The following is a 16,587-nucleotide window of genomic DNA, read 5'->3' as shown; positions in this document are numbered from 1 at the left end:
AGAAATTAATGTGAGTAAAAATTTTATTGGAAGAAATTTTAAAGCATTTAAAACCTTACCGATTCCAAAACTTGATATTTCAGATAACCAGTTATGTGATGATGGAGCAGTGACCATCAGTGACTGTCTGAAAAGTAACGATTCCTTGAAAGAACTCAATATGAGTATGAATAACATTCATAGTGTAGGAGGAAAGAAATTAACTGAAGCCATGAAAGTCAACACAAGTTCACAAAACCTTAATATTTCATGTAATGATATATTTAATGATGGAGCTGGCCATGGGCGACTCTTTGAAGGTTAATAATTCCTAAAAAGAACTCAACTTGAGTAGCAATAACATCCATAGTGAAGGTGGAAAGAAATTAACTGAAGCCATTGAAGTTAATACAAGCATACAACTTCATATTTCTGGTAATGATATCTCTGATATAGAACTAATATCCAGACTGATGAATGTGAATACTATACAGGTGATAGCATAATGTGTATGTATACAATACACTTTTACTATAATGGTACGTATCCAGGATTATTTTGAATGGGGGTTCGATTTAGTGGAATGTCTTAAGGGGAAGGCCTGGGTGCTTCCCCTAGACCACGTTGGGTCGAAAATGATGCATACACAAAATGTGCCCTTAGGCAGTAACAATAAAAGGTGCTGTTTGTGCATCTAACTAGCTAAAACCTACACACTGATGTTTATGCCGCTTATAGAAACTATAAACCTATTCAAAACTAACTAATCTTCACTTCCAGACAGCATACTGACAGCCAACTTCAACTTCGTAGCACACGGAAGCCCTCCACACTCGAGTCCCTTAGTTGGCAATACTTCTTTCCAGCTATACAATATTCTAGGCCGGTCCTCCTGTTGATGTTCAATAACTTCAGACTTGGCTTGTATTCCAATATGTTCGAGACATGACGTGCTCACAACATGTAACAAAGAAATCATTCATCAAGTAAATATACATCAACAGTTCACAGTTTGTGCTAACCTGACACATGTATAACACGACCACTCAAGTTTAGCAGCTGCTGCCTTGTAATATGTCCCAACCAACCATTTAACAGTCCTTCGCCATTTCAACAATGCATCACGTGCGCATTTGATCACGTGATTCAATAGATATGGTTCAGCATTAATGTGATGTGACCCTCAAGAGTAGTACAGAGGAGCGCCAGTGGGCAAGTAGCTACCGGAGAGCTCCAGAGCTGTAAGATTTGGTGTGATTTTTAATTTAAAAAATTCTGCCTCTGAAAAGGGGGTTCGTCCGAACCATCCGAACCCCCCCTGCTTACGCCCTTGCGTATCTACTGTGAACTCAGCAAATTCAAAAAACAAAATGTTATGAAAGCTACTCAAGAATGGGTTTTTATTACCCATGCACTTAAATTTTTAGGGAGTCTTGTTGTAGCAATAATCTAGGTGTTAAAAGCCATGTAGATTCCCCCATTCCCAACACAGTTGAAGTGGTAGAAAAATTCCAACAGAAATATACACTATGATAATATTCAAACAAATCTCAAAATACATGCAGTAAATGAAATAAATATACAGTGCATGCGGCTTAGTACTACATGAAAACATTTCTGTATCCAACTACTTATAGGATGAGTGACTTTTTGTCTTGTGATAGTGTATGGTATAATAAAAACTCTGTTACACATATAGATGTTGATATTAATTTTGCTGGAAGGTGGGGTTGGGTGTGATGGGCTGATGTTCAACAGGCCGTGTGTCTGATGAGTATCGACATTAAGAAGTGAATGGAATGACAGTGTTTTCCTACTCATGGAGAATAAATAACTGCTTGTTAGATAGCTGCCAACTACTCACATCATTCTTCTCTTTATTTACGTGCAAATCATCTGTAGTGTATTTGGCCTTCTCAGGATTCTATTGCTGTATGAAAACAAAAGCTGTATTGTAACAACAAGAATTAGACTATATATTGGGTAGGTAATAAATCTCATGCACTCCACCTTGTTTTCTAATATACTCCACACCTTCAAGTGTAATTTAACCATAGATTATCTATGACAATAATATGCTCAAAATCCTATAAGTATATGTATTGAGGTGCTACATTGTGTCACTTGAGCATGCATGGTTGCCATGGTGCTACTATTATCACAAAAGATACACTGATGCTACAGCAGAAACTGTCATGGAAGAGGTAACTAAAGGTGATGTAAAATAGAGTCTATGGCAGTTATACGGACACAATAAGGAGTCTATGGAATTTACAGTATTACACTCAGGCTGGCCCTTAGTAATGCCCACACTTTGCTTGTGCACCACAGACTCAGGCCTTCATGCAGGTTTATAAATTCCATAGACTCCACATTGTGCCCACATAACTACATATTATTTAATCATGAACCACTATAGTGGTTCACAATATCAAGACTCACGGTAGTGAGTCGCGTGGCCAAGAAACTACAAAGCGCACACCCAATTAAAAGACGCGCGGCCACTACTGTGAGTTATTTACGTGTAGGGCCGGTTTCGCAATATTAGTCCTAGATTACGCAACATCTCTCAATAGATTTGTATTGCGTTACGTGATAAAAAATCTTTAGGAGTCATTATAGTTTTCTTGCGACCTCGCTATAATAAAAAAGTAACCATCGCAAAATAAAAAATAGGCGTATTTCACTTTATTTCTCTACCTTATGTTACAACTACTGTCACATTATACCAGTCAACCAGTCAACATAGCTGTGTTTGTATAGTCCATCTAGCACTGACATTATCCAATCCTGGTTTGCCTATACGCGTATTTTCTTCAATCAACCTCTAATCCCTACAATAACTTTTAAAGACACGACGTGGACACAAACTCTAATGCCTGATAAACAAGTTGTGACAGCGTGCTGAACCGTAAGTTCCCTAGGGATGGCGTTTTAAGCAGAAATCTTTTAAATTCCATTTAGTACCACACCCCATGCGAGCGTTTATAAATCGCCAGTTGTCTTATATGGTTTGAAGAACAAAATCACTAGCGAAGGTGCTTTAAGCATACTCTTCAATTCTCTATTTACATGTAAATTTTAATAGATTAACCACAAAGGCCGATAAGGTGAATACAAAAGGTAACAAGCCTTTAGGGGTTACCACCTCTATGTAGTGTGTACCATGTAGCTTGTGTTGTGGCTTTCATTAAGTATTATGCACACACAAATGGTGCAACAAAATTTTGTAATGGATTGCTCGAATGTGGTTGGTGTTGTGGCTCGAATGTGGTTCGTGGTTTGCCAGTGACCATGTATGAGTTGGGGTTGGTCCACACAACTTACACAATATTCAAATTTCATGATGGCCATGATAATTTCTTGCCATATGGTAAACATACAACAATGTGTAACAACGTTAATTAACATCACATCAAGACTTGACTAAAAATAGTTCCAACAATAGTGATGATTTCTTGTATGTCAGCATGACGATACTGAGACTTGTAAAAGAATAAGCAGGCACTGAAGTTAACCTTAAATTAAACACTCATGCAACTGACCTGGAACATCGGTCGCAACACCAAAAACACTTGTTTCGATATCTGATGACACAATCCAGCAGGCACTGAATTAAAAGAGAATGTACAAAAAATCAATATGCCGGGCTGTGTCAATAATAGCATGGATAATCGAAATGAACAAAAATTATATCCCAGGCTAAGTGAATGAATAGCATAACTGTTGGGTAAGCATGTTAAACCAGAACATTAGGACATTAGTCAAACCAGAACATTAGGACATTAGTCAAACAAAAGTACGCTATCACAACTTGGTCATAATACAATGTTTGTACCACCGGACTTCACACTGGTTGCCCAAAAATTGTGCCATTCCGGGACAACAGCATAATATTATGAAACAAATAGTTACTACAACACAGAAGGCTTACTGTTGCACTGTCTACACTGATATACCATAATTTAAAAACATAACAGGTGGGCATTAAATACAATACACTTAATATCTGGGTACTAGGAAAAAATCACTAACATCACATGTAAACTGACCTGGAAATTAACACCCTTTATGCCACTACAGTCTACACTGGATACTTGTTCGAACCCATCAACACTATGCCTGATACATCTGAGTAGACTGACCTGCAAATTCACATCACTAGTATACAGTGATAATTGATAACTGCAAAAACAACAATTGCAATAATACAATTCTTCTGTACGTCAACTGACCTGAAATTCATGACACTCAATACCGAGACCTGTAAAAGAATAAGCAGGCACTGAAGTCAACCTTAAATTAAACACACACGCAAACTGACCTGGAACATCGGTTGCAACACCAAAGACATCTGTTTCGATATCTGACGAAACAATCCAGCAGCCACTGAATTAAAAAGAGAATGTGCAAAAAATCAATATGCCAGGCTGTACCAATAAAGGATGAATAATCAAAATGAACTAAAAATATATATCCCATATGCAGGTTAAGTGAGTAACATAACTGTTGGGTAAGCATGTAAACCAGAACATTTGGTCATTAGTCAAACAAAAGTACGCTATCACAAACTGGTCACTGATAATTGATAACTACAAAAAGAACAATTGCAATAATACAATTCCTCTGAATGTCAACTGACCTGAAATTCATGACACCTCTATCTTTGTTCCTGCATGGTCTCAACTTACATATGTACCATGATCACATTCAACTGCTAGTGGATAAACCAGTATGACCAGATGGCCTGCAAAAACCAACATGCAGGTGTTAAATACAATACACATACCTAAAGCCTGGAATATGAAAAATATTATATAAGCATTATTCCACACTGATATAGTAATAGATTATAGGATGTTGTGGAACTTGCCTAAACGTGTAAACTGGACAACTGCATAATCTGGACACTTGGAATTGTCCAATACCTGATGAACCGCAAGTAGGTACTAATGACATTCACTTCAACATTTTATCCCAGCTGGGTGAATCTCTTGTAACTGAGTAAAAAGGTGTTTATTTTCCACCTGCAACCAAAGTTCTACATTTCTGTGGTTGGGTGTACATAAACTGACCTGGAAAATCAGTATGCCATAGGGGTATGGAAATGGTTCCTTTCCTTCTGTTGTGACATTACTTACAGCTGACTGGTAAATGATCATCGATGTCCCCATGGACCCCAACAATGAGTATACCAATAACTTCTGACAAGTTGGAATGAATTTCCTTTCAACATGTGGTGGAATGAATTTCCTTTCAACATCTGGTGGACAGGTCCAAAAGCCCTATCGCACAAACACGGTGAATCAGTGTGTGGCGATGTGACACGTTGCACAAACTTCACTCCTCGTTTCGTTAGCATTCAAGACCGGCATATATCATAGAGTCCCTCAGTATTCTTGACTCTTACTTTTTCAAGCGTTGCTCAAGCGATGTAGTTTCTCACGAGGGGCTCGAGTTTCTCAGTAAAGTCGAGCCGATTAAAGTACGCCTCACCATCCAGTTACATTCTTAAACCATTCAATTTAAAACCACGTATCATGAGTGTCCTCTTAAGGTAATTAGGGACTTTCCACGAGATTTCCCCTAAATAGATCACGTGTTAGTTGTCAATCTGGTGGATTCTGGTGGTATACATGGTTCAAAAATGCGGTAAGTGTAGTATAAGCTGTCAATGAATAATTGCCTGTGCACTGCTAAACTAAGTTATTTTTGTGTGATAAGCATGCTTGAGGAAGGGTCTGGGGGACGAGACTAATGTTTTGACAGCAGTTGATAGACAGCAGTTGATGATGGCCAGGCAAAGAACTGCGAGAAGAACTACTATGATAGTATGATAGTAGGGAAAAATTCCCACCCCTATAGCTCTGCCTAGGGGCATTAACTAGCATTATCTACAGCTACTGTATTATGTTGCTGATATGTACATTCAGGCCAAGGATAAAGGTGAAACTGGTAGTAAGGCTCAATCCTATTATTCTGCTGAACAGGCAAGGGAGTCTGGGACTCTGGGGACATGTTCCCTCAGGAAAGTACAAGTACTACAACTTTTTTGTTTTAATTGCTTCATCAAGTATAAAAATTTCAGCCAAAAGGTGATGATCGAGCTCTGGTCTTATGCACTGGTTGGAGTGGTTGTATCGATACTGCACTGTGACATCCTTGAGGGGTTAGTGCTGGCATTGTCCATGGCAATACTATTCCATCTCCCCGAGTCTTGATGATTGAGTCCTCCATTCCTTTCTCTGCTGCTCCAATCCTGAAGTTGTGACCACAGTCAAAAGGCGACGATCAAGGCTCTGGTCTTGCATCTATACTGTACTGCAACACCCTTGAGGGGTTAGTACCGGCATTGTCCATCGCAATGCTGTTCCATCTCCCATATACAAGTCTTGATGGTTGAGTCCTCTATTCCTTTCTCTGCTGCTCTAATCCTGAAGTTGTGACCAAAATATTAAAAAATGGTTATAAAATGATAAATGATTATGATGATAACAATTACAAATGTATTTATAGCTGTGTAGCAACTGTGAACTAATTAGGCACTTGCAAGTTTAATTAGGTGTCTGAAGCATTTAACATGCACAGATATGAGATATATTCATCACGTACAGGCAGTAAAGATAAATTTACTCTAATAGAACAGTCATACTACACCGTAAATTCATACTTCCGAATTTACGGTGTTATGAAACAATCATTATTATGTATGGATTTTACTGACTCTCCAAGATAATATTCTGCATTAATGTTAATTGCTCATTTCCAAAAAAATTACCTTTTAAACCAAATGTAGAGTCTATCACTGACAAAAATGAGTGATATCCACCCCAAAAACACCTTCGCTGTAAAAAAGGTGCGCCCAAGAAATTACAAGTACCTGGAACCCAATGTAAAAAAGAAAAAGAAAAATCAGCTTAGCTGAAGTGAAAAGTAACTGGTAACTTAAAGAGCTGATATCAAGTTTAATCCATGCAAGAACACCTTGGCTATAAAACATGAAAGTAACTGGCAACTGAAATGGCTGATATCTGAAGCGGCCAAGAATGAATGGTCATATACAACTAATTCAAAAATTTAACACTGAACCTTTATAATTCAGCTGTGTTCTATATTCACTCTTGCTGCATCGTAAAGTAATTTCTTTTAACTCTAATTGGCTGGTAATTTGGCCGCCTTTTTTAATAGTCAGTATAATAGAGCAAAAAAAGGCGGCCAAATTACCAACCAATTAGAGTTAAAAGAAATTACTTTACGATTCAGCAAGAGTGAATATAGAACACAGCTGAATTATAAAGGTTCAGTGTTAAATTTTTGAATTAGTCGTATATGACCATTCATTCTTGGCCGCTTCAGATATCAGCCATTTCAGTTGCCAGTTACTTTCATGTATACACCTGTTTTATAGCCAAGGTGTTCTTGCATGGATTAAACTTTAGTAATTGTATTCTTGGCCGCTTCAGATATCAGCTCTTTAAGTTACCAGTTACTTTTCACTTCAGCTAAGCTGATTTTTCTTTTTGTTTTTTACATTGGGTTCCAGGTACTTGTAGTTTCTTGGGCGCGCCTTTTTTACAGCGAAGGTGTTTTTGGGGTGGTATGTTTTTCTAAAATAGAAAGCACCCCTAATCTCAAAAGAAGCCTTAGAAGTCAAGTCACAATAACCACTGAAGTCTAAATAAATTATAGCCAGTGATAGCACATTTTTAAAAACTGAAATAATATGCCATCACATATTTGATCAGATTAATCTCATTATTTTCCCACTGAACAACAAGGAAATCTGCTGTAGATCTGTGTAGTTAAAAACTGCATACTAACCTTTCTCCATGTCCATGACCTATATAGCTATTTTTGAGGGTATGTATAATACACACAACATTAGGGACCTGCCTATTATGCATTTTACCTATTTTGCTTTTGAGCAGTGCTAAAATTATTTTTTGCCTATTATGCTCAAAATTTAATCCTCAGTTCTTGTAGTGTAGGTTCACTTTGCCATTGAACAGAGTTGTGAAGCCTTATGCATGCAAAAAATTATATGTTTATAGTTATGCAATCTATTAGGCAACAACATTGCTGATTTGCTATGAACTTATATTCTTTAATATAGGAAAGGGTTTCAAAATGAACATGTTAAGTTGACATTACTGCCTGCTTGACTTGCACATGCATCGCAGTGTACTATATAGACCAGACACCAGCCTATTATGTTGGCATAATTTTAGGTGCTTTGAAGTATCAAGCATAATGCAAGCATAATAAGCAGAATAATGATGCTAAGCTATAAAACCTTGCTTGTAAAATGCACTGGCTTCACTGCAAAATATCAATCTACACATAGGCGGTGGACACGGGGGGGCCAGAGGGGCCATGGCTTCCCACTTTTATGGGGCACTGTTTGCAAGAAAAGATCGAGATACTCTAATAGAACAGTCAGGATCTGGATACTCTAATAGAGCAGTCACAGTATTCAGAGAAGTAGTGTAGCAAGTTGCTTAGCAACGTATGTGTAGTCATAAATAAGGAGATATAATTGGTGCACTGTAAATTCAGAAGTGTGAAGTTCATACTGATGGTATGACTCCTGCAGTCGCTTAATGTGATCATCATACTTCAGAAGTATGAGTATCACACTTTAAAGTATGATCATCATACTAAGTGACCGCAGGAGTCATACCATCAATTTACAGTGTGGAGAGCAGCTATTGTCAGCAGGCTGTGATCTTTTTTCCGTCTTCAACCTACAGTTGACCCGGCCCCCTCACTCTTTGGCCTGCTCCACCACCCCTGAATCTACAGTAGTTAGTATCTTTAATAGAGCTGGCAGGCAACCATTTGACACAACTATTAAGTCATTATGCATGTAATACATTGAACAGCCACAGTAAGTTGATTAAAGATTCATATATAGCAATATATTTTTACAGTTCCATGCAAATCAATAGCATTGCTATCCATTCAGAAGGTACAAAACAAGTCATAAGTTTTGAGCACATAATTATGAACACAATGGGCTGAATTTTTTAACATGGCAGTAGGCATGAGGCTATTATGCTCCAAAAATTGAGAATTATGCTTTTGAGCAGTGCTCAAAAAATCACCTATTATGCTTTTGAGAATTGCCCATTATTCCCAAAATTATGCCACCATAATTGGCTAGTAATGACAGTTTATTGCTGTATCAGACCATTTTCATTGATGTTTAAGCTTCAAATAATATTGAATTCTTTAGCTGGTTGCTGTATTAGAGTATTCCATTTCAATGTGACTGCTTTATTAGAGTAAATTATATTCAGTGACTGTTCATTAGAGTTTCTGACTGCTCTATTAGAGTATCTCGATCTTTTTTAACGAAACTGTGCAATCTGCAGATTTTCCTACTTATAATCACCTCAAAATGCTAGCATAATTCCTGATTCCCACACATAACTATTATGCCCGAAATTGTGCCGGCATAATCGCCGCATCCCTACATGGCAGCATAGCATAATATATGATAGGTAAAATTAAAACAGGTACAGGTACTTAGCACTAGACTGCCATAATACCAGAAGCCATACACATATAGCTGACCACTACACTGCCACTAGTTAGAACTACATATATAGGCAGAAATTATTGAGTTTTTACCAAAACAAAACCATTTTCGAATTCACATTTTTATTCACAAAGTTGTCATCATTTGCAAATTTCACGAATATTTTGTCCATCTAAATTTTCCACCTGTACACTAGATCATGATTAAAGTAGTCAAGTACAAAGTATTTCAATTGTAAACAGAGAACACATGTTTGGTAACTTTACATTGGTTTGATTAGAATTAATAGTGTTGATGATTGACTTGATAGGCATGTTTTGTAGTGTGTAATGTCAAGCACTAGCCATCAGCACCTTAATCATTATTGTGTCTCTGTGTCATGCATATTTAGTACACAAATTAGTATTAAAATAAAGCCCAGGCTATTGACACCAATCATCGGTGTCAATAGAGTCCCCAAAAGCTATTGAGAGAATTTGAGACTGACCAGCACAAAACTTAGACAAAAAAATAGAAAGAAAACAAAATTAATATTGGACTAAAGCAGTAACCATTCAACAACTAGTGCCAGCTACTAGTGAAGTTATAATTGAAAAAATGGACAATATGGTAGTTAAAGTAGTTATTGCCCTGGCAATAACTACCATATTGTCCAGTAAGGTGTTAGACACCAACAATGTTGGCAATCAAAATGCAGTGTAAGCATAATGTGTTTATGCAAGCTAAATGTGCATCAAAGTGCTCACAGTCTTTTACTTGGATGTGCTATAGTTATATTACAGCAGGAGTGCAATATCTTAGTTGACATGACTCTAAGGCGAATTTGAGGATGAGTGGTAATATAACTAAGATATTCTACGACTGCTCTGATATAACTGGCTACCAAGTTAAAGACTATCATGATCAGTATTTTGATTCATATACAGATAAGGATGACTGTTACTATCTATGACTGCTGTGATAAAATGGGCAATTGGAAACTGTCGGCGTGAGATGGAAACCAGAACTGAAATTGGAAATGGTCAAATCATCATCTAAATGTATAACCCTTGCTTAGTGGCCACCACCTTGTACAATAGACCACATTGTAATTAGATCTCAAGGATGGCTAATGTATACTTGAATACTTTTTAATAAGACCATTTCGTGGTCAACTTTTTATAAGACCACCCTCTTTACAAAGACCACCTCTTAATAGTAGCTAAGTTCCAAACTTCTATTTCATGATTTTATCAAAACAGCTAGGTCAGCAAAAAAGCTAGACCAAAATATAGAAGATGACATTTACCCATTTCTATGAGTCATGACTCATGAAATACATGTTTTCATTAATATAACTGGCATACATCCAAGTAAAACACTGTGCATCAGTGGGAGAGTTTCAGAATACTAGAGCAACAATACTTTAGACTCCAATGCTGGAACACAATCAATAACTGGGTAAAATCTAAGCCATGGAACAAGTCATCTTAGCTTTAGTATATCCAGCATTGCTTAAGTCAATCAACTGCTTTGTCACCAGCTGGACCCAAGTAGAAATACATCACTATAAAAATTACCATTGCTTTATAGCTGGAGGAATAACTGCAATCCTAATTGCAATAATTGTAACACTGATTTTGATCTCGGTTACAGCATAAAAAATGGTCACAGGTATGCATTATGAATTCACTACATCATTAACAGGGGAGTATGGATTCAACCCCCTCTGGAATTTAAACTTGTGGACTTGCAGCAGGAACACCAGACTATCATAATTTAGTAGACAAAGACTTAGGGGCAACTAGAACAGGGCATGTATGGCAACATAGCTACAGTATACCATAATTCGCTTTATTTTCGTGCAAATAATTTTTGTGAAAATTTTTTTTGTATAATTTACGTAAATGACTGCTCTATTAGAGTAGTTCGATCTTTTTACACAAAAATTACAAAACTTTTTTACACAAAAATGTTTACACAAGATCAAACTACTCTAATACAGCAGTCATTTACTTAATTCATACAAAAATATTTTTAAATGAATGGTAGGTGCAGGAGTCTGGCCTCCAGCCACTGGTAGATTTTAAACATTAAGTATTTACTAGATTCATAGGATGATACAAATTATGTTTCAATATAATTGATGCTTAGCTCTCTTTTAAGCATTGCTGGTCCTTGTATGGGTGAAAAGGTTGCAAAATCGAAGGTGGCGGTCATGAAATGGCTGCAATGATGTAAACGATAATTATGGCTCTGTGAAAATGTATTGTCAATAACATTCTCCTTTGATTTCACAACTTTTTTCACCCATTAGAAAGGTAATTTCTAAAATCATTGACTTGCCAATGTCACTAGATATGATAGCCTCTCAACAGTTATCTTCTTGTCATAAGATGTTCCTTGACTTCTTCACTATATACAGACTACATAAAACTGGTACAAGATGATGCAGCCTTCTATGTAGTATGCTCATCTGCAGGAGCACTAATGTCCATGTCAAGTTCCATGCATCCTAGACCTCCTTGGTACAGCTTTTAGTAAAATGTCTTGTTGGTGAACTAAACCTGAACATTCAGGTATGACATTGAGTTTAGAGTGGTGTCAGATTTCTGTAATACTGCTGTGTGTTGTGCTCACTGTTTACACATAGCTACTGTTTTGCTGACTGGCCACTGTATTTCATCACGGTGTTGAATTCCTGTTCAGTGGCTTGCTACCACATCAAGTGGTTTCAATAAGATAATACTTAATGCTACTGTATATACCTCAACTCACAATGCAGTGACCAGATTTTTTCTGTGACTCATTTTGATCTTTCCACTGGATACTAAGACATCTGACTTTGTTTTGCATGTCCACACTGCCCTCACTCCTTTTGTTGTTTGTGAACAATTTTCTGGTCTTCATTCTAAGTATTCTAAGTTTTGCTTCCTAACAATCTGGGGTGTATCTTTTCCTTACGTTATGTCACTATGAAATCATAATGTAATAGTGGTAATAATATACATATAGGTAGGTAATAGTGGTAATATTGTAATATAATACCAAATCATAATATTTGTACTGGAGTACATTCAGCAACAGACTGCTGCAAGTAACATCTCGGGCTTCTCTTAGAAGAAAGGCTTGGCCTTATCAACACCAATCATCACCTATCAGAACTTTGTCAGCAATAGAATCAAGCTAGAGGTGTACATATGATCAAAAGTGAAATTGCAGCAGTGTGTTTGTACAGGCCATACTGGCAGTTAGACACACTCCCCCATACAAATATTATGAACAAAAGTTTGAAGCTGTTGTGCACAGTTAGAGTTACATAAAATGAGGCAGAGTCTGCTTGTTATCTCATGGCCTGCATGTTATCTCATGGCCTGCATGTTATCTCATGGCCTGCATGTTATCTCATGGTTCTACTTGTGCATGAGTAGCTATGCCAGGGACCTTACAAGAGCATAATAAGAGTAATAAACATTGGACAATTCTGGACAGATATGTCGAACTTCATACTTATGTATGTAACTTCTGTTACTCATTGCTTGCATAGTTACAGTAGCCCCCAACAACATACAGCTGTATGATGAACTGTAGAGATGACCAACACTGAACTGAAACAGTTACATGTATCCTGCTATACAACACAAGAAAATGAATATTAAACATTGGAGCAAATTTTAACACCATTTACTGTTTGCTGACAAGTTGCTGACACACTTGTGATTATTCACAATTAATCATTTCTTGGGTGTACTTCTTGGGCATGATTATTCACTTCTTGGGCATGATTATTCATGATATTTATCAAGTAGTTCATGCATCTCTTAAGGGCTTAGACATTCTAACTCTTGTATGTGAGCTGTTAAAACAGTATATATAATATCAAGAGTAAATAATGGAAGAGAGAGTATCCAACTGCCATACATTGCATCAAAAATGAGCAGGTCAAGTAGAGAAGCCATCCCGTAGTGCTATCAAAGTAAGTGTTGAATGAAGTAATAAACACCTTCTAGCTCAGACTGTTTGACTTCAAATCATGCCTGGGCACTTCAAACAGACTGACCTAGCAGGTGTTTATTACTTCATTCAACACTGTCTTTGAAAGCACTACAGGATGGCACTACATTCCTACCATTATATGTGACTGGATTTGCGAAAAGGGGTCTTCCACACACATCCAATTTGCCAACTTTGACAATTGATAACTTCAGATTGGAAAGAGCTATTGCCTTGAAATTTTGACAGTGGTGCGCACCAATATAGCTGAATACATGGTGAAATTTCCAGGTTAATATGTTACTTGAACACTGAATTATGGTCTCCAACATTTATGGAATTGGATGTGTGTGGAAGACCCCTTTTCGCAAATCCGGTCACATATAGATGTGTTGCACAAATACATACATACTGTACATTGCCACTTGTGTACCATGCATGCTATATTGTCAACATACGTACACTGATGCTTCAGTTTTTCAACTACTATTAATAGGAGAATAGTCTTTATAAACATTATTTTTTCTACATAGCTACATCATGTACAGTTGTATGTCACTGGCAGAACAAAATAATAAGGTACATTGTGGTGTGTACAGGGTAAAAATTTTAACGGCTAATCAGTTGTCATGCCCACCTTTTTGTAGAATGAACTATGAAACTTTTTGCAAAATTTTCAATTCATTCATGCATGGCCTATAATAATAATGACAGATGTGTCAAAATGCACTATAGATATAGCTTCAATCCACTTCCAGCAATATTCTCTGCTTTGTTGTAATCATGCCTCCTAGCCTATATAATTTCAATCTTTACACACCTCTTGTGCTGATTTTTTATCTCTGTCTGACAGTGAAACAACTAATATATTAGCTAATGTCATTTTTGACTTGTTAGGCCTGTTATTGCAGGCTTAACATTAGTTTGCTGACTAAGATTATGTTGCAATAGTTATCACATTCTTTAAATTTGTAATCACAAACACTGTGTATTCCTGTTAAAACACGCCAGTCACATGAAAGCCTATAAAAAGCTGAACTTAGTTTGCATCTGGAGATACAAGGAGATTTTAAACAGTCACTGCAAGTCATGCTGCACTTTAAAAGACAGAAGTTCAATAATCCAGAGCCATTGGAAAAGACAGATGAACAGACCATTATATCAAACCTTGGTCAGGTGGCTGAAGGCATAACCAGTAGATTCAGCTGTGGTGGAAAGTTGGAAATGCTTCCAAATGACAATGTATCATTAGCTTACAAGTCTGTCTTACCTCAAGACACTCAGCAGCATTCTGATTCATCTCAACTATTGGCTGCATCTGAAGGGACAAAAGTGATATGGGACTCCATAGAATTTCCTGTCCAAAACAAAGCAGCCATGAGCAAGCTACTTGATGCATGTGCAATTGCAAGTTTTGGATACAAAGGAGAAAGTGTTATAGATAAGAATTATCGTGATGCTTTTAAATTGGACACAAAAGATTTCATGACAAATTTTCAACTTTGTGGCACATCAATTCTCCGAGATATTGAATCAATCATGCCAAACTGTGCTGGGTTACAAGCTGAGCTATACAAGTTGAATATCTATGCACCTGGTGGCTTCTTCAAGCCCCATGTTGACACACCTCGGTCAGGGCAGATGTTTGGTAGCCTTGTGGTTTGTTTACCAACTCAGTTTAGTGGTGGAGCATTAGTTGTGCGTCACAAGAAGGAAGTGATGAAATATGACTGGTCTTTACCTATATCAGATCCATTCAATGGTTTGCAGTGGGCTGCATTCTTCAGTGATATTGAACATGAAGTTCTTCCAGTTACAGAAGGATATCGAGTCACTCTGACATACAATCTCTACTATGGCACTAACCCCAGCAGATCATTGATCAACATAAAAACTAATCCTTTTTACAGGACACTTCAAGCAGCACTTAGTAATCCTATATTTATGCGTGATGGTGGTATACTTGGCTTCAACACTCACTACTCTTACACCTTTGATAAGCAGTGGGCTGATATATTTATTGATACTAATTTTACAGGAGCCAAATTTGAAATCATCAGCAAGCTAGAGCAGTGGCCTATTAAACAGTTCATAGGCAAATCAAGAGCAAAACAATTGTCACACTTGAGGGAGCTTGGTATCATAGACACTGATGCAGAGAAAGTTATGAACACTATTTCCCAATCAACACTTGTTGAAACATTAAAGGGTTCTGACTATGTAGTGTACAGTGCTGCAAAACTACTTGGTCTTCATGTTCATGTTAAGCCATTACTTGCTAATGAATTAGACAAGCCTAGGGGCAAAAAGTTTGCATTGAAAAATGATTTGGATGATTTTAGATGGAATGAAGACTTTGAATATGGACCCTATGATGACAAAGGTCTAATAAAACTATACAGCAAAAATGTTTGTCAGTTTAGGGGAGAGGACATTACCTGGTGTCAGCAGCCAAAATATGACCAACCCAGTGGAGCCATTGGATGTTATGGAAATGAACCAACCTTGCTTATATGGTACAAGGCTGCAGTTATTTTGATTGGAATTCCAAAATGGGATGAATATCGCCAACAGTTGGTGGCAATCGGTGTAGCAAGGCAAGAATCTACAGAGCTCCAACTGAATCAGATAGATGATAATGTTGAAGCTTGTTTTAAAGACTTGGAATTAAATAATTAGAACATGACAGTTGCTAATATAACTCGCTTAAAGTTGTGATTGTATCTCAGATTTTAATTCTTTACATAATTGTCCATGTCTTAATTCTTTTCTGTAATATTTAGTCTGCATTTGATTTTCTTCATTTAAAATGATGTTATCTGCATATGCAATCTTGAGTTGTGTGAGTACAGAAATTCAATATACTGATTATCAACTAATTTTCAAAACTAACTTTATCAACTAACTTTCAAACAACTAACTAACAACTAACTTTCAGTTCAACTAAACAAATCTGTTCTTCATGATTATCAGCATAGTGTTTTAACTCGTTGACATGCTTAACTTTCTCCATCAGCTGTTGCTTTGCATATTTCAGCTTTTCTGGTAGTTGTCCTTTACATTCAGACAAGTTTTGAACTTTTTAGTTCAACCAA

General features: G+C 37.0%; 2 protein-coding genes across 7 annotated transcripts; one reads left to right on the top strand and one right to left on the bottom strand.

The window, feature by feature from the left end:
* The first annotated feature begins 1,155 nt into the window (after positions 1–1,155).
* On the top strand, positions 1,156–16,245 carry LOC136263185 (uncharacterized). The gene is made up of 2 exons (XM_066057693.1): positions 1,156–1,220; positions 14,504–16,245. Exon 2 carries the CDS (start codon positions 14,582–14,584, stop codon positions 16,169–16,171), a length of 1,590 nt encoding a protein of 529 aa, XP_065913765.1. The 5' UTR covers positions 1,156–1,220; positions 14,504–14,581; the 3' UTR covers positions 16,172–16,245.
* LOC136263186 (uncharacterized) lies at positions 1,499–6,412 on the bottom strand. 6 transcript variants are annotated; one of them, XM_066057696.1, is made up of 9 exons: positions 5,055–6,355; positions 4,853–5,006; positions 4,622–4,726; positions 4,304–4,368; positions 4,215–4,243; positions 4,032–4,124; positions 3,525–3,589; positions 1,844–1,909; positions 1,499–1,792 (listed from the first exon to the last, which is right to left on the bottom strand). In XM_066057696.1, the coding sequence occupies exons 3-8, from the start codon at positions 4,630–4,632 to the stop codon at positions 1,861–1,863; spliced, it is 312 nt and encodes a 103-aa protein (XP_065913768.1). In that variant the 5' UTR covers positions 4,633–4,726; positions 4,853–5,006; positions 5,055–6,355; the 3' UTR covers positions 1,499–1,792; positions 1,844–1,860. The 6 variants fall into 6 exon arrangements, 3 of the variants coding, with proteins under 3 accessions (XP_065913768.1, XP_065913766.1, XP_065913767.1); XR_010704487.1 differs by having other exon boundaries at positions 1,844–3,464; positions 4,032–4,164; positions 4,215–4,368; positions 5,055–6,412; XR_010704486.1 differs by having other exon boundaries at positions 1,844–3,464; positions 4,032–4,243; positions 5,055–6,409.
* Positions 16,246–16,587: the final 342 nt, after the last annotated feature.

Source organism: Dysidea avara, chromosome 8, assembly GCF_963678975.1.
Source record: "Dysidea avara chromosome 8, odDysAvar1.4, whole genome shotgun sequence".
NCBI classification, from domain to species: Eukaryota; Metazoa; Porifera; class Demospongiae; order Dictyoceratida; family Dysideidae; genus Dysidea; species Dysidea avara.
Note: the sequence above shows the minus strand (reverse complement) of the source record. Positions and strands in the feature narration are given on the sequence as shown.